This window comes from Ambystoma mexicanum, chromosome 1q (assembly GCF_040938575.1).
Source record: "Ambystoma mexicanum isolate Mex_15411 chromosome 1q, UKY_AmexF1_1, whole genome shotgun sequence".
NCBI classification, from domain to species: domain Eukaryota; kingdom Metazoa; phylum Chordata; class Amphibia; order Caudata; family Ambystomatidae; genus Ambystoma; species Ambystoma mexicanum.
In genome coordinates this window covers 1,215,790,905-1,215,809,475 of record NC_090922.1, presented here as the reverse complement: position 1 = coordinate 1,215,809,475, position 18,571 = coordinate 1,215,790,905, and the positions used below count along the sequence as shown (strand labels likewise).

Genomic DNA, 18,571 nt, shown 5'->3' with positions numbered 1-18,571 from the left:
TGAAAGCAGTATCAGCTTATTAACGCTTGAGACCAGAACTTCCCTATGTAAACTGGACACACTACATTTTTAGTCCTTTGCAAATTTACGATTTTAAAAGCAAATTGTGGAATTGGATATATCACAGGCCATTGATATTTGGTCCAAAGAGGATTGAGTACTAAACCTTGAATTAACAACATATCTGCAAAATTAACTTAGAATAAATATGAATGAGAATATTTTGTCTGTACTTTAATATAAGAATTGCCATGACCAGGACCTTGTCGAAATCACTTGTCAGCAGGGCAGATACCAACTATATGCAAACTATATTTGACAAATACAAACTGTAAAAACAAACTATATTTGCCACTATGTTATGAGCCTTGTATAAACCTATGCAAGTATATTTAATCAAGCACACTAATACACTATCTTTCAAGTACTACAAATTAAAACGTGTTGTGATTGGCAAATATCACTCATTATACAGTGAACATAAGAGCCACCTGTTTTAAAATTCCATTGTGTACTGCTGAGAATGGCGTGAAAAGTCTCCTGTGAAAGTGGTAGCACTTTTTATGTAGGCAATGACTACGTTTTTGCCCATTGGACCAACACTATGAACAATCAAAATGTATTTTTCCAGACGAATTTGACAAGTTTAAAGCACATTTTCCCATATATTCCCTGCATAGTTTTTTCATAATTATGCATTTTTGGAAAACTCTTTACCCCACTGTCAAGTTCGGTGTATTCAGTGGTCCTGTTCTACTGATTACAGTGCCCTTTTGGCAGATCTAACATTGTTACTGCATATGCATGGTTGTAGACTCTCACTGCAACGTTTGTGCTCCTGACATTGATAGCGTCTTGCCCTGCATAGTGGTGAATGTGTATATACATCAGACCTATGAGGGGCTCAGCCATCCTTGAATCTTGATGCCATAATTAGTATAACAAAGTCATTTATTTTGCTTATATGCACGCTTTCGTAGGATGTCTGAACTTCCGCAGGCAGGGATGGAAAAGAAGTTTTTGAAAAACATCACAGCATTACAGCTTACACATCCCCTCCTGGAAACACCCTGTCATATGTGCCTGTCTGTGTACCTAATTTGTAGTTTTGCTCAGGGAGGCATGTATTAGATTTTGAACCCCCCCCACACATTGCAATCTTCAAGGTGTAAATGGTACACTGTGTTAAGAGGGGCAGGAGTCAGGGGAACTCAAGGGCATGGAAGGAACAAAAATCCCCCTGTTAGAGAGCTCTCTGGAGGAGATGGGTTAGTTTCTGTCATTGTAGGTGCCGTCCAGCTGAAACTCTGTATGTTAGGCCAGTCCGTTTGCAATATCGGTGGAAGCACAATCATCAACATATCAGGCTTGTGCCTCTGGCAGGCTGAAAGAGGGGATACACAACCGGTTATGTGTTAGGCCTGGGACTAGTGGAGCCCAGGTAGTAAATTTGTGTCAAATGACATATTGGGATTGTGTTACATCATAATCATGAGGAAATGGTCAGATTACCCTAATGGAGGTATTGACTCATAAATACATACAATATAGTGTGACGTTCGCTCCATGTTGCTAGTTCCATCGGAAACAAAAACATTGAATTGCCAATAAGGTTTGCCTTGCATAATGGATTTGGCTGACATTTTGCTATGGACATTTTGGGAAAGATTTGTTAAAAAATGAAAAAGTTATTAAGAAGGCAAAAAACAGTTTTCAGCCGATTCTTTTTCATTTTCCCATAGAGAAAAAATCCACATTCCTGTGTAGCACACAACAAAAAAGCGCCGTACGGAACAGCCAGGTACGAAACAACTTGGCCATGAAGCGTTGACTGAATCTCTGGGGCAGGAGTTATTCCACTGAGTAGTTGTTAAAATATTTGACGGAGAAGGGGCTGCCCCCTTCTCCCAAAATGATAGCTGTATATGTGTCCCAGAATGCATCAGAGAGCATGAGAGACTTTTCAGAAATGAAAAATCAGCATTTTTTTCCCAAAGTTATATTTCTAATAACCTTTGACTTGCTACATGGATTTGGATGAAACTTTAAAAACACAAAGTTTGTCAAGGACCCTCCCCCACCGAACTGCAAGCTCTGCAAACGATATGTCACAAAATGAAAATGTTTTGGGGGCTTCTACAATGCAATGGCCTTTAAAAGGTTGTGTTTAGGTCTGACACCACGGCCGATAGATATTCCACCTTAGGAAGTAGTAGTCCATATTTGTTAAGTTTGAGAGTGAGTCCATACCGTTCCATGACATGGCCTCCGTTGGCCTCCGTAGATACGTTTGACAATGCTGACCTGCTCGGCCTCTTCACTTTGGCCGGCCTATCTGGTGCTGTTCTTGCCTGGTTTTTTCTTTGATTATTTCTGATCATGCTCAATCTCTTTCTCTCACTCCTTTTCGTTCTTCACCCAGTGCTTTGACATGTGGAGTCCCTCAAGAGTCCTTCAACTTGCTGGGTTTTGATGTACATCTACATTCAACCTCTGACAAAGCTCATCTGCTCTCATAGCTTCCGTTGTTATCCTTACATAGATGATACCCATATTCTGATCCGTTTAGAGCTTTCTCTTTCCAAGATGGTGTCCAGTCTCAGAACTTGCCTCAAAGCTGTGGGAGAATGGATGGCTCAAGGTGAATAGTGAAAAAACAGAGGTGTTGATGGTGGGCCCACCCGCTTTTACTGTCTTCTGGACACCCTCGTTCTAGTCGTTTTCCTTGGGCCATTTTCCTTCAACTGTCCCTCTAGAGAAGGATATATGAGTAAAAATATCAGCCTCTCTGTCTGCAGAATCTCAGGTCAGTACAGTATGTTGAAGGGGCTATTTCAAACTTAAAACTATGTGTAAGATTCTTTGTTTCCTTCCATCCCAGTTACGGGCTCATGTCCTCTTTGGACTATTGTAATTGTTTATTTTTTGCTCAACCCACCTATTTATTGTGGCAGTTTCAAGTCTTTTAGATCTCTGCAGCCCGAGTAGCCACTTCTATGCCTAGAAGTGCTCATATTTCCATGGTTTTGTGCCATCTTCAATGTTTTCCCATGGCCAAGCAAATCCAGTTCAAGGCCTTTTGTCTGGTTCACCATGCCTTTTACGGCACTGGTGCTGAGTATCTACAGGCTAAATTCTGTACACACATCTCTGCCCAGGCACATCGCTTGGCGGATGCTTGTCTTGTTTCTGCTCCTTCATTCAAGGCCGCCCATATTGGTGATCGATTTATTTCTGTGAATGTGGCCCAGCTGTGGAATTCTCTACCCCATGCTTTTGTGGGCCAGTGAGAACCATCTCTGTTTTAGGCGGTCACTTTAAACATATCTTTTTTAGCTTCTCTTTCTTTCTCTCTCTGCTAGTTAGTATCAAGATACCCCCTTGGCAAATGCTGAGGTTTATACATTTTTGGTAACATAACATCAACAAAGGACCATTATAATATGCTGCTTAATGGGTCAGATGTGCACTTTTCCTGAAAGCTAAAGCTTTGCAAGGCCAGGAGTCGATGTCCTGAACTAGGCTGCACCTTCTAAGAATGCATTCACTGATCCTCAAGACACTGAAATTGCTGATTTTCAGATAAGCTTACAAAACAAGCCCATATATTTGACCAATAACCTCAATATCAAGCTCAGATTTAGGTGTATTTGTTCGTAATTTCGAAACATGGCCTTGTCTTAAGTACACATGGGTGGGCCCATTTATCAAAGTTATGGGTAATGGGAATGGATGTTCGTTCTTTGCGATAGAGTTGGCATCTGCGCAGAGAGAACTCTTGAGTCAAGTCCCAACTTACATGCAAAAAGAAAATTTTCAATTAGTGCAAACTTTCCTTGTTTTGGTAATCTAATACAGTGTTTCACTATCAGCAGATTGACCTTGATTTGTCAGGTGATTTGTAACAAACATTCCCTATAGAATACTAAAATTCAAGTTTCACAGCTCGCCATGTTCCCCTTTCACATTGCAACAAACATGCAAAAAACCCTTAAGTCACATTAGTAGATGTTCCTTAATGCCTTCAAACATAGCACATTTTCCTTATAGAAGAATTCCTGGCGTATTTTATTTTTTCATTTGATTCAATTCATTTAACATACATTAGCTGATAGTTCAGAGTACAATTTGATTCTGACCATGCATTACTTACAGGAGAGAATTACTTTCAAACAAATAATACATTCAATCCCACTCTTCCGAACCTGTTGTATGTGTGGTGGAGTGTGGTTCCTTATCAATAATGCCCCCTCTGACATCACTGCCACCTCTTTTGAATAGGCACTATTTAACTCCTCCCTCCTATTCCTCTCTATTTTCCCCTTTGTCCTCTAAATTTGTTCTTCCCTGATTTTAACTTTCTCCCTGAGTCACTTCCCACAACATACCCATTGGATTACTGGGGGACTCTAATGTTCCTGAGACCTATGCAGCAACCTGCCCTGACCTTAACCCCCTCTTATCTGAACACTTCCTCTACTCAAACAACAAGAAGCCTGCACACTCTGGTTGGAACTCTCTTGACCTTGTCTTTCTCTGTCTCACGGCTCAAATGATCAATCTCAAAGTGATCACTCAATTGTTCACTTCAATATCTCAGTGTCTCCACCCTCCACTCGTCCTCCCTCTTTTTCAATGACAAAGAGGGAATTTAAGCAGGACTCTCTTGCTCCTTACCTCGTTGGTGTGAGGATCTCTCCCCTAATTATGCCTCTTCCGCTGACCAGGCCTTTTCTCATTTTCAATATGTAACTCTGGCTCCCAATACTATCCTGTGGGCACATTCACACCTTTGTGCACTGTCCTTTGTCCTGGATCATTTATGAGATCTAGACCTTCAAAACACAAATGTGCTGTAACCTACAACACTGGCACAAATCTAAGACCCCTACCCTGCTCGTAGCCTACCAATATTCAATTTCTGTCATCTCTTCTTCACTGGTCTGTGTCAAATGTTCGTACAAATCCCCCTCACTGCATCGGATCTCTGGCTACAGAAACTCCTCCGGCACATCATGCAGAGAGCAAATCAATCCTATAAGCATGGCACCATGACTGTAACATCTCGCCTCCCTTGTCTGTAGTAGCCTGCGGTACAGCTAGATAGTCTTTCCCAGACCTTGATATTGTTTCTCTTCTCCATGTACATGGTTCGCTCACAGCTTCACACATCCACTCCTAAATATATTTTTTGACTATATTGACTATTCACTCAATGAGTCCTGGAGTGCGTCCAGAAGTGGTTGTGCTCCCATTTCTTGAAGTATTGCATCCCATACTCAAGCTGCCCTGGCCCTTTGTGTGATACCTTTCTGAACCTCCTCCAATATACATCTGCCACAATTAAGTTCAATGTGTGTGCCATTTCAATTGTTGTTTTTCTTTGACCACTTGCACACCTGATGTATCCCCCATACCACGAGGGAAGGCTTTACCAGACTGTGCACACCCACTCATGTTGTCCTTTGTTTGTCTGCACAGCTAACGTAGCCCCACCCACTGATTTTGTCCTTTGCTTGTCTGCACACCTGATGTAGCCCACTGTACCATGAGGCGAGGCTTCCCCATTCTGTGTATGCACTTTGTAACTCTTAAACATGTTTTCTACACTTTTAAAACTGTACATTTCACTTTCTGTAACAAGCGCTTAGTTGCCTTGGGGTTTTGTGCGCTGAAATAAATGCAGAAAGAAAATAGAACAAATTAGTTCACAAACCTCATCTTCTCCCTCCACAATCAACCCCCACACACATTCAGCTACCCTACACACGTTGCTCACACCTTCTAAACCAATATCCATTGCCTCCTCCATCTCTGCTAATGACTACTCACTACGTTTCCTCTAAAATCATTACCATTTATGATGCTCTGACAGAAATCCTTCGCTCCCTTTGCCACCATCCTTCTACCCAGCACATCTCAACCACCACTTTTACTTTTTTTAAATGTCTTTTATTTAAAGTGCATATGGTTAAATACAACCTTTTACACTAAAAAGACATAAATGAGTTGAATTAAATACATTGTACATTGTACACAGGTCAATCCATACAATTCTGTTAAATACAGGCAATAAATGACTATCAATAGCAAGAAACTAGGACAAAAAAAAAAAAAAGATTCAAACATTCCAGGAAAAGTAGAAAAGGGGGAGGGTAATGTCCTTAGCGTTATACCCTTTTACCCAGAAGGGAACAGCTCTTAATCCAAACATGAAATGAGGCCACTGTCATCACGAGGGAATCTGCCATATATGTACTGGACCACAATTGGTCAGTCAATATTGAGAGGGGTTACACAGGAAATTCGAATAGCTCTTTCTAAGATACTCGCTGAGCTCAGGACATACCGTTAGGATATGTCTGGCCATTTCTACTGGACCATTAAAGTGCCAACATTTTCTATTATCAAGAGGCACTCCATACCAAGCACCAGCATGGGAATAGGTGGGCAAGATGCTAAGTCACAACATCATGATGTATCTCATGATTTTTACATTATTAATTTTTTACACATTACCAAGAGGCTGGTACAAATCTTTGCATAAAATATTCACTGTAATTCCTCTTACTGGATAGAGCCTCCAAGTTACATGCCTGGTCCCAATCCACGGCTTTGCGTTTCAGTTTTATAATATGGTTCCCAATATTAATGTCCAGAGGAATCTCTAAGCCAGTATCATCATGAAATTGCGAGGTCTGTGCATCTTTCATTAAGCAAGGCAGAATCAGCACTAAGGTCAAGGAGCCCATATAGGGGGTCAACCCTACCTTGGTCCATCAGAATATTTAACTACAATTTACTTTGTGCTACTTTCCGTAGGGTAAGTAATGAAGTGAAACCCAACTCGCATCAAATCACCTCAACTAGCACAGTTTTAGGAAGGCCAAGGCAGGGATGCCGTCATTTCCCGTTGAGTTGATGCAGCCACGATACATACCTCTCGGGTAACCAAAACAGACAAAGCACAGTCTTCAGCTGATTCCGGCGCTACTCTTAGGTTGAGCTTGATGTGCGTGTAGAAGCAGCAAGGCACAGGTCTAAATCTCTCAGACTGCAGAGAGAACAAAATTAGTACTACTTCAAACTAGACCTCATTGTAGCCCGCGCTCAAACAGAAATTGCAAATTTTGGAAATTACTTGTTGTATATGTCCAGATAGACACAGAAAACTCTTGAATACGACAACTGTTTTGGTTTTCTTAGCCTTCCAGGCCTTGATTTATTATTAGTTGAAAGAAAGTCACTTCAATTTGAATTCAAAGGCTCATTCAAACTTGAAAGAAATAATAGTAAAGTTTCTGTTAACCAGCCTTGTCCCTTGTCCCGACACGTGTTTCCCCGCCTATTGTGTGGCGGTTCCTCAGGGGTTTTAATGGCTGAAGGTTCTCACTATATCATACACATTATTCTCTTGCATAAAGGTTGATAATTAGACATTGCAATCCTAATGGAGCTAAAAAGAAATGGAAAAACGAATAAGGGGCTGTAAATGTTTTCAGATATAATCAAGATGTGATCTTCAAGGCTGCTTTTTAGAAGTGATAGAGTGGTCGAGCCAAACAAGGTCAATAAACTTACATGTGCAGTCTGTAAGTCAAAATGTGGTGCTTCACAAATCTCAAATTCGATTCTGACACGGTGTCTCCATAAACAAGTCCAAATTGTGTAGGTAAAAAGAAACAAAACGTTTTTAGAATCTCCATTTACGGAAGATAAATGTTTGGTTGCCGTGCTTATCCAAGTAACTATTGAAAAGATTGGATGCATCTTACCTATGTATTACCGAAATCCTGCAGTGTATACAGCGTATACTCCAATGGTACGATTGCCGAGCAAACTGTGGTCCGCGCTGTCGCGTTTGAATCGGATCACGTGAGAAAGAACTCTCACGCATATATCACGTGAACTCTCAACGTGCTGCAGCTAACATGACGCCATGTTGGATTGGGACAGAACCCATGGCCGCCTATGTGTTCAAGGGTATATTCTGATTAAAGAGTATGTTGTGTCAAATAGTATCTTGCTATGTTAAATATAAATAAACACGGAGGCCAAAACAGAAGCCTCCTTATGGTATGGAACTAAATGTTATAGGTGAATGTGACTAAATTTAGACTTCTAAAAGCCGTGAAGATCTCATCGTGACAAATTGTGATATTGGATAGGCTAAGAATTTGTTACTCATTAAAAAATGTTGGCGAATAGAGAGATTTCAGAGAGGAGGCATAATTCATTTTGGTACATGGTTATTCTTCCCAAAAGTAGGACTTTTTATATACACGCCAGATGCCATATACTAGTTAAATGCTAAAACGAAGTGAAGAAAACATGAGAAATAAATATGGAAAATAGATCCTAGCAAATAATAAAGAAAGGTGGCAGCACAAAAATGACACTCAAAGCATTTTTCTCATAAGACAATAAACATTATTTACAGGAAATGTGTAATTCCTGATCCACATTTAAACCCATGTGGATTGTGTCCATCGACCATAAAACGCCTCTCTTTTGCGAAGGAGTTTTTCCATGTTACCTCCTCTATTTGGGGTGGACAGTTTTTCAATGCCATAGCATCTCATTTTGGCTATGTCTGACTCTACATGGTGTTGCTGAAAATGAAAAGCAAGCAGAGATTTCATGTCCTTGTAAAGCTTCCACGCTGCCCAAGATGCCAGGTGTTACAATGGATTTTATACAATTTCAGGTAGCCCTTGGCTGACTGGCCACCTTTCCTAGGTAGGTAACTCCCAATAACACTAAACTTTTTTTATAGCTTTGGATGTCAAATTATGGCACTGGGAGTGTTACTAACCAGCATGCCATGGTAGACATATGATTTTACAATTTCAATGGTCTCACCATTAAGTTTCCACTCACAACTTTCATGTCTACTCTTCTTTTTTCAAATAACTAGCACATTGTTTTAAAAAAAAGATTAATCTTATTAAGATCAGAACATTCCTAGATGGCTTAGAGGGATCTTTGTAGGCTAACCAGAGTCTTATCAAGTAGCACAGTGTCGTCAGCATATCAAAGCCAGGGGACACATCCCTTGCCTACTCGCGGGGGGGGGCGAATCACAACAACTGGCCAGAGCGTCATCCATAGCGGCCTTATAGAGAATATAAAGAATCGCAGCCAGAACACAACCTTGTTTGCGGCCAAGGCTGGTGTTGATCATTCTAGAAATAGTTCCCTCAAGATTGAGTTTGATTGCATCAGAGGTATTCTCGTACATTTGTTTTACAAACATAAGATGAAAAGTGTCAATGCCCCAATTTAACAGTTTATCCCACAATCAGTGGTGCACAACACAGTCGAATGCCCCAGCATAATATATGAAGCACAAATAAAGTTTTGTGTCAGTATCTCGAAAGGCATCAGATATGATATGCTGACGTATCCAGATATTATGGAGTGTGCCCATACCTCGCTGAAAACCGGTCTGTTGTTTTTTTTATTATATCGTGGAATGAAACCCAGGTATTATGTTTATGAAGAAGTAAATGGGAGCATTTTTTACAAGAGGAGTCAATCATTGCCAAAAGACGATATGTACTGTGGTCAGTTCTTGTTCCTTTTTTGTGAACAGGAACGAAGATGGAATTCCTCCAGCTAACAGGGATAATCCGACTATTAGCTATCAGGTTAAACATCTTACTTAGCAGATAAGTCCAAAAAAGGGGCGCCCTTTTTATCACAACATTCTTAATGTCGTTAGGGCTGGGAGCGCTGGATTGCTTGAGTATATGATTGACATCCATATTTCCACTTCTTCTATGAGAATATCAGAGTTACAAATATTATTGAAGGAGACGTGTACAGTACTAATATTAGGAATATCCATACAAAAGTTGCTTGGATATGGCATATTCATTTTTTTTCAGAGCTGAGTTTGATCTCATGTATGACCTTGTCAGATAAATATCGTTGGTACCAAAAACCAAAATGTCATATTATTATGGCTCTGAAGACATTGACTAACATTTGCCAATGCACGTTATACATGCTACATTCATGTGAGTTCATCCTATTCTTATGCTTGGTCCGACTGATGATCATCAGCCAAAGTTTCTCTTTGCCACATATAATTCCAGAATTCTTAATTAGTTTAATCTCAGCTTTGAGGATTTTATTTCTTTTTGGCTATAGCGTAGTCATAGATGTTACCTTGTTGTGTACGATGGTGTGTAAGAGTAATCTGTTCAGTCTGAATGGTACTGAGGTCACCATTATCCAAATAGGTGGAAAGCAGAACATTATTCCATGCTTACCCAAGTGAATTTACCAATAGGCGCCTCAGACCATAACACTCGGTTACCCAGGTGATTAACTCTAACTTTACATAGACGCGCACTGGAAACTCTTTTACAGAATGCTTCAGATTCACCAATTGGCTGAGGTAAGGAAAGATTTATCTCAAAAGATGTAATGTAAAGTGCTGACGCCAATGGAGTTCAGTAGACATGCATACACTAATTACATAGGTGTGAACACCATTACTGATGGCAGTTTAATGTTATGTTAACTGCTGTGGCTTTCCCAATGATTTGGAGCCTCTGGATTATAGTATCTACTTACAAAAAAGGTGTTAAGTCTTCTCCATTATCATAGCATCCCATTACACTGTTAGACAGCAATGCAAAGCTGTTTGAGAAGACTATATGGCCTGTAAACAGACAGCTGGTTTTCCACACAGTTCTTAGGATGATTTAATCTAGAGAATCAAAGTACATACAGGGAAAGGATACCCCAATAGTTTTAGATTTATGGCTCTCAAATCCTCATTTGACCATGTTAATGGAAATATACAATGAAGGACATTGTGTCAAAGACCTTGGCGGGAGGGCTCACCTGTTTCCGCCGTGTGGAGACAAGGTCCTTTGAGGTTTACACCTGGTCTTGGAATCCTGTAGATAGGGACATGCCTCTCCTGAAGCTACCCTGGCTGTTCCCATCAGACTTTGGCAGGAGAAAACCTCAATCAGAGCAAAAAGACCTGATGTTCTTAATGTAGTAGAGGAGTTTCAATGGTAGAGGAAGGCAGCACAGACTCCTGGATTCCACTGGTACAACAGAGTACCCAAACTCGAATGCTGAATGATTTCAAGGCTGATATAGAAGAGTGTGGTCCAAGGCATAATCTGGGTAGCAAGAGTTCAGAGAACTGCAGGTAGGCAAGGAGAGATGAACAACAGGTGCCAGAACAGAAGTAAATGATGATGTAAACACTAGAGGAAACAGTCCAAGGCGGGAGCAGAGAACAAAGAGAAGCCGCCATGCAGGGACACAGATGGGAGCAGCCAGGAAGGGAAAAACATGTGGAAACAAGAACGATACCTGAGCGCTGAGCTAAGATTAGAATCCTAGCATTGAGACGCATCGGTGGTCTCAGTGCGGTTGAAGACATCAACCGGAAGCAGAAATGGCAGCACTACGATCATGTAGGAAACTAGAACGTTGCATGGAACTTCCAGCTGCCATGCTTGTAGGAGTCAATTAATGATGCAAATGAGGGGACAGACGCCATGAAGACCAAAGGGTGCAAGGGCTTCTAACCTTGACACATTGCAGGAGATAAAGAGTCCTGAGCCATTGCTGGTAACACTTAATGAGCCTCATGAATATAGTAAGGCAAGTGTTAGATATGAACCTAAAGGGCAGTTGTCAAACACAATCTGTTGGAGTAAAATAAATGAATGGGTTTACCCAGCACCTTTGAATCCTTTATACTAACTCTTTGAATGATAAAATAGTAGTTTTGACTGCTAATGTTCACAAGACTTAGAAGACTCCACGTAGTCACCACAAATATTCAGGTTACCTGATTAGACTGACAGAAAGGTTAGTAGGATAAACATCAGCTCCACTTTCTTATTAAATAAATTGTTCAGTGTTAATGCTTAGTAGCAAAACATTGTTTTAAATACAAACAAAAATCACGAGTATTACCTTTGTAAATTCCAGGAACATCATTAATATACAAGTGTGTTACCTTTCTTTTTTTCTCAACTTAATGTAAACAAACAAGTTCATAATTATACACCTTTTCCAGCAGAATAGAAAGACATATTTGTATCTGTTGCAATGTTACTGAATTGGCCAATAGATGGTACATCCCTATGTCTTATCATGAGGAGAAATCGTAGTCCAACATGTTTCTGTCCGATAAATACATGATAACATTCATCAGCGAAAACCCAACTTATACACTCTGTCAATATAACAGGCTTCTGAAGAGTCACAATATCCACAGTTTGTTGAAGGAGGCCATGGTTGTGTTGGACTAGCAAATCAAATGCATTATGCAGCCTCATGCCTGTACTTATATGCTTGGAACACATGTACTTCTATGACTGTATGTAACACTGTAACTATTTATACTACCTATTGTGCCTAAGGGCCTTTTGTAACTGGTTCCCCCCAGCGCCCTGATGCCTGAGGGCTTGTGCGCGCTATACAAATGAAAATAAATAAATGAAGAAAGATTGCAAACACTGAGGATTGACTAGAAATATTTTTATTTCAGGTTAAACATTTTTGTCACGTAGGGTGTGAGTACAAAATAAGTGAAAAGTATAGTGTTTTGTTCATTTTCTCTCACTAGTTGTGCCAGAATAGTTGTATTCATGTGAGATAAATAAACCACATTGTTGAAAAGATAAAAACAGCTAACAGAGAATACAGATACACATTCTAAAAACGCTCACATAGTGCGTGCCATCTTTAGTGAGCCAGTGGCAAAACTTTACTTTTGAATCTCGTCCTTGCATCTATACTTCCCATTTTCCATATTTAAAGCATTTGATATTGTGCATTGTCTTCTGATCCTGTTGCACGTTGAAATATGATACAATGGATGCATAATGATGCACATGTTAATAAAGCATAACAAATATTTTTTGTACTTTATATTACTTTCTCCACAGCCGCTTATGAAGAATGATGCATTATGCAATGTAAGAGGATACATTATAGAGCATCGCGCATCACATGTGTCATGGTCAGAATATGTTGGGAATGACACAACATATACTTTCTCCTGGATTCGTCCTGTACATACTGTCACAGTGCTAGCTATCAACTCAATTGGGTCATCCTTAAAGAACTCCAATCTAACATTTTCACTGCAAATGAGTTCAGGTGAGTACAATGCTGTCTAATTCTAATTGATGCAATGTTCACAAAAATTGATCGCAGCTTGTGAATGTTCCTGTTGATGAATGGCTAAGAGGCACACCACATGCTCACAGCAATTCATAGACACATTTGTGAGAAAGAGCAAAGCACCCCAGAGTTACATGAGAGATAGGAAGAAACCAGACAAGCAGAGAGTTCAGAGTGACCTCAGAGACACAAAATTGATGCAGCAAAGGAACACAGGGAAACAAAGGTGTTAGGACAAGTGACACAACCCACAATGACCAAAACCAAGGTTTTAGCCATGCCCAAGATGTTTCACTATCTACTCTCCTGAATGTCGGAGCTCAATGCCAACCCCATGATACCTTTTGGCATAAAATATACATGCCATGCTTTGTTTTAGAGGATTGGGCACCTCACTTGGAAAAGCACCCGCAGCCTAAAAGCTTAATTTGAACCTTTCTGCCCGTGCTATATCACGTTTTTTTTTATTTTAATTCATTATAATAAAAATTATGTGAACAGTTGTACAACAACATTATCCATCGACCACATAAGTAGTAGCGTGAAGGCTTTACTTTTGTCTTATTTTAGGAACGGCATGTGATGGCGCTCAGATGTTGCAGGAGTACTATGCTATGCTCAACCATATATATGCTACTTTGAGCTTCATGAGTACAGTATTGTTAGTGCCGTTGATTGAGAAACCGACAAAGCAGCAGCCATGTGAGCTGGGTTGAAACATCACCGCCAGTGCTTTACATTGTCAACTATTCTGACATACAATTAAAGCAAAATGTAAATAATACATACAAACAAACACTCAGAATTGGACCCAAAAGGAGCAGCCTGGTTCAATCCTTTCCATCAGTACTCTACTTATAACCTTAATTTCTTGAAAGCAAAATGACTACCTGTCAAGAGACTGAGAATATGGTAGGCTATGTTTGAACAATCATTGCACCAATGTGTTGGTGTATAGAAACAGCTCTCTAGTGGCTGCTTTGGCTAGTTTACACATTCACTGACCTTACTCCCACCTTAAATGCAAGAGAACCATCATGGCTAGTGAACATTACTGTGTACTGATGCTACGCAGGCTGCTGTTTACCACTTGCCCCCCAGGTGAAATACAGTGAGGTTTACATATTGGGTAGGCGGATGAGGAGTAGTTAACAATACCCAAGCCACTGGCGAATTCTTCATATTGCTATATGTGTTTGATATTCTGTTTTAAGGCAGATAGGTCGACCTGCTTGAGAGTTAGTATTTTATAAAGGAGATTTTGTAGAGTTGGTAGTGGTTGTAATATCTTCCGATAAGACAGATGTCACATAATACAATTCATTTGTTTTCTTTTTCAAGTGCTGACAAAATAAGGGATTTACCTTGTATGAACGGATGAACATTCTAGAATGGACATTCTTATCCATTTGGGATTCGACACACCTACAAAGTACCCTTGATGGGTGCTGTGGCGAGGTTCAGAAGAGAACATCTGGACATGCCACCGATGGGTGGCAATGGGGATCATCTGGCTGGTGTAGATTAAAAAATAAAAGCCGGTGATTGGCGGTGTTAATGAAAGAGAGCCTGTAGAAATCCCTTCCCGTCACCTCACACTTTACAGGCACATGCATACCAACAAACCATACAAATAAAAAATAATAATAATAATAATAATAATAATAATAATAATTATTATTATTATTATTATTGCTATTATTATTATTATTATTATTATTATTATTATTATTATTATTATTATTATTATTACATTGGTAGGTGGTAACCAATTTAAAGTGATAGAAGAGTGAGTTTGGTAGATGAAGGGGCTGGTTTTCCATAGTTTCCTAGTTTTCCTTTATGCCTTGGTCACAGTTAGGTACTGGGAAAATGCACACTTTTAGCACTCTTATGTTTCCACTTGACTACCAATGCCCCTACTGAATGAAAGCATTCATTGTGATGGAGCCCGCATTCTAGTCCTTGAAGTTGAGGAAACATTTCTTGTTTTGCTATTTCATTTCTTAATGTATGCAGTGTCGGTATTCTATTAGTATGTTCACTCTTTTTTCACAATAATTTCCCCAAAGATATTTGGGAATATGAAAACAAATATTATGATATAATTCGTGTGCAGGATGGGACCCACGCCTTCTAGAGACGCTTGCTTCCAAGACAAGGGTTGCAACTTCTAGTTAACGAATGCTCTGGAGATTGTGAACATACTTTCTGCCCAGGTCACCTGCCTCTTACTACCCGTATTCCAATCTGACACGCAAACAGATGTTTAGAGCCGACAGGCATTGACCTTTACTTATACTACTGAGGCCGCTCTTAATCACTAGAACTTTAATGTTTGCAGCACAGTGTTGGGGAGGGGACAGAAGAGCAGTGGCTCGCCACACACCCCTGGCTACTGCCACACAGTTCATATTGATTCAGATGTGTCTTAGTATTGGCTGAGGTATGCAATGGATATTATTTAGGAAGAATGTACATACCTGAGAAAACTGCAAGAGTTGTATGACCCATAAAGTAAAGACACCGGGCCTCATCATGAGTTGGGTGGTAGCCCTTAAATCCGGCGGTAACGGTATCACTGCCGCATTTAAGGGTCTGCCCAATCACGAGTCTGGCAGCATTCACCATGTAAATGCGCCAACTTAGTGCCTATTTTTGGGCAGAATTAGCACACACTAATTGCGCTGAAAATGCCCCATTGGGGAATACCCATTACCGCCCAACCATTGATCCGGCGTTAATAGCGCCGGACCAGTTGCCTATAACGTTATTAGCCCGCAGGGTATCCTGGCGGTAATACCGCCGGGGATACCGCCCAACTCGTGATGAGGCCCACCATCTGCTAGGGAAGCCTGTGTGAACAAATGCATTTGGGATATACAGGCACAAGTGAGCAATGTGAAAGACTGTTCTGGAGTCCTTTATTTAAATTCTTGTAGTTTAATTAGCATTTATTTCATTACATTTTTTTTGTTTTTGCTTTTTCGCAAAGAATGTTTTTTTTGTTACAAACTATGGGTGTTTTCAGGTTTTATTGGCCAATCACCTATTGAAAGAGAAATGGCTCTCTGAAAAGGAAACAGCTGTTTATCTTGCACTAAATGGTATGATGATCAATAATGGGGGGAATTATAAATAACATATGAACATTGGTAGGGAGGATGATCCACAGGTCCTGCAGGTACTCACTTCACAAGTGAGTATTCCAACTGATGGTCCACCAGTGTTCTGACAGTAATGCAGTAATGCATGCCAGGAGTACATATGAACCAATGTCACCTAAAGGCAGCTGGATGCATTATATACAGAGCATGCATGTGCGATCCATGGTGAATGTCAAGAAGACATCAATTGGCAAAAGGATTGCATGGCTGTATCGGGTGTAGAAGAGGGAATGTTTCCAGTAGTTGTGATTTGTGTCAATGAAATTACAGTTTTCAGGCAATGAGAATAAGTCAAGGGTTTACAAGTTAACACGTCTCTCCAAAGTACAGTAGCTTACACTGGCCCAAGATCTACTTTTTCTCTTTTTCCTTAGCAAAACCTACTCCAGGAAAATAGTCTTTATTTCCACCCATAATGGAGAACCATCAAAGATCCTGTGTTGATAGAGAAAATGGCCACAGCAACCAAAAGGTTAGAGAAACCAAAGTGGCAGAGAGTTCTGAGAATTGCTGTGAGGAATTGCAATCTGGCAAGGGTGTAGAAACCCAGGCATTTTTATTTGTTATTAATTAATCAAATACATCTGATAATTCCATCTCTGTAAGGGTAATCTGGCAATCCAATTCTCTGAGATAAGATCCAGGCCAAAAACATGGTGTACACCTGTGCCCTGCTGCATCAGTAGTCTAATTTGCAGGGCCTGCTTTTCAGTGTAAGAGAGCAGGTTCAGAGGACACAGATGCCCATCTGACAGCAGCAGTGACAGCCACGTGTCTGCAATGGAAGGGCTGCATTTTAGACATACACCCCTGTACCAACACTTATGATTGAGTATACTGTCTTTGTGGCAGAGCAAACTCTAAATATAAGCTATACCTGAGTTATGGTTTGGTGGATGGTAACTCCTAATTATTACAGCCCCTGCAGTTTTGATATTACACCTGTGTCAGCCCTATGAGTCCAGCTCAGCTGTGAAGGGACTATTTGTATTTTCCCCTGACAAGACTGTGTCTGCCACTGCTAGCAGGACCATAGATTTGGGGATTACCTCTCTTGTTACCTTTGTGAAGAAAAGTAATTCCTTACCCAGGAGCCATCTCCTTTACCGGAAGCTGGCCTGGGAGCAGGATTCAAAGGAGCACACCTATTAACACAGGAATAGCCTCACACCAGGGTGCTACATATCTATAGACCTTTAATTCTATTGAGCGAGGAAAAGGTTTGGGTTAGTGTTGTTAGTAGGAGCTCTGTACAGTTAGTGGAAGGTTCCACCATCTTGTTTCTCTCTGCCTATAGCGGTCCTTCCTGGTCTCCCCAATTCCTTTAGTTCAAAGCACTTTGGGTGTGATATCAGAAGGCAAGGCTTGTTGGTTCCAAGAGCAGGGATCTGACCCCTAATGCAAGCTAGCTTTAGTCCAGTCATCTGGAGGCTTTACAGGAAAGGGTCTTCCACGTCTTCTCAAATTCACTTTGGAACAAACACCTAAGAGGAATTTAATTGGAACTATGTTGAGACAGTTGCTTTTCTGGCGCCCTCCACCAGTGAGGTTAAAACAGTGTTCAAGGCAGAGGTGAGCTTTTACTTTTTTAAAACTTTTATTCATTTATTTTTGGCGCCTCCAGGGGGGCCCAGAGGCATGCCGGTTCCAAGGACTAAAGTCCCAAACCCCAGATGACCAAGACAAGAGCAGAACAGCCCTGTGGTATCAATTAGAGGTCGGGCATCCTAGCCACATAAGTGAGTTTTAAGTTGTTTTGTAAGTTTCAAGTGACTCACAACTTCTAAGACCCAAAGTCATAGCATTCCAACTCTTTGGTGCAGCGACCCAATAGGCACATCTATTGACGGGGACTAAACTGGCAGTTGGTACTTCCAATACTTTGAGGTCATTGGATCTCAAGTTCCAGGTTACTCTCTTTTATTTCAAGTTATCTGCCACATAGAAAGGAAATTGTCCAGCTAAGCATTTCAAAGTGATTGTAAATTGGTGAAATTCAAATCTTGCTTCTATTGGTCAACAATGCATAATTCTCCTGGCATCATACACATGATCAAATTTCGTGAGGCCCAGAATATCCATAACTGTACTATTCTGTTTCATTTGTAGTCTAGATAATTCTTTCCTCCCAATGCCTACAAAGAGACTTCCACAATAGTCAATCTTGGATCCAATAATGGCTCTTGCCACTGTTTCACAACTTTTTTGGGAAAGGTAGGCGCGAATGTGGCGCA

The 18,571-nt window shown here is 40.5% G+C and overlaps 1 protein-coding gene across 1 annotated transcript in view; it reads left to right on the top strand.

Moving 5' to 3' along the window:
* LEPR (leptin receptor) overlaps positions 1 to 18,571 on the top strand; it is a 1,083,230-nt gene that overhangs the window by 918,580 nt on the left and 146,079 nt on the right. The window contains exon 15 of the mRNA XM_069641975.1: positions 12,933 to 13,146. Coding sequence (XP_069498076.1) covers positions 12,933 to 13,146 — 214 coding nt within the window. The remainder of the gene's footprint in view (positions 1 to 12,932; positions 13,147 to 18,571) is intronic.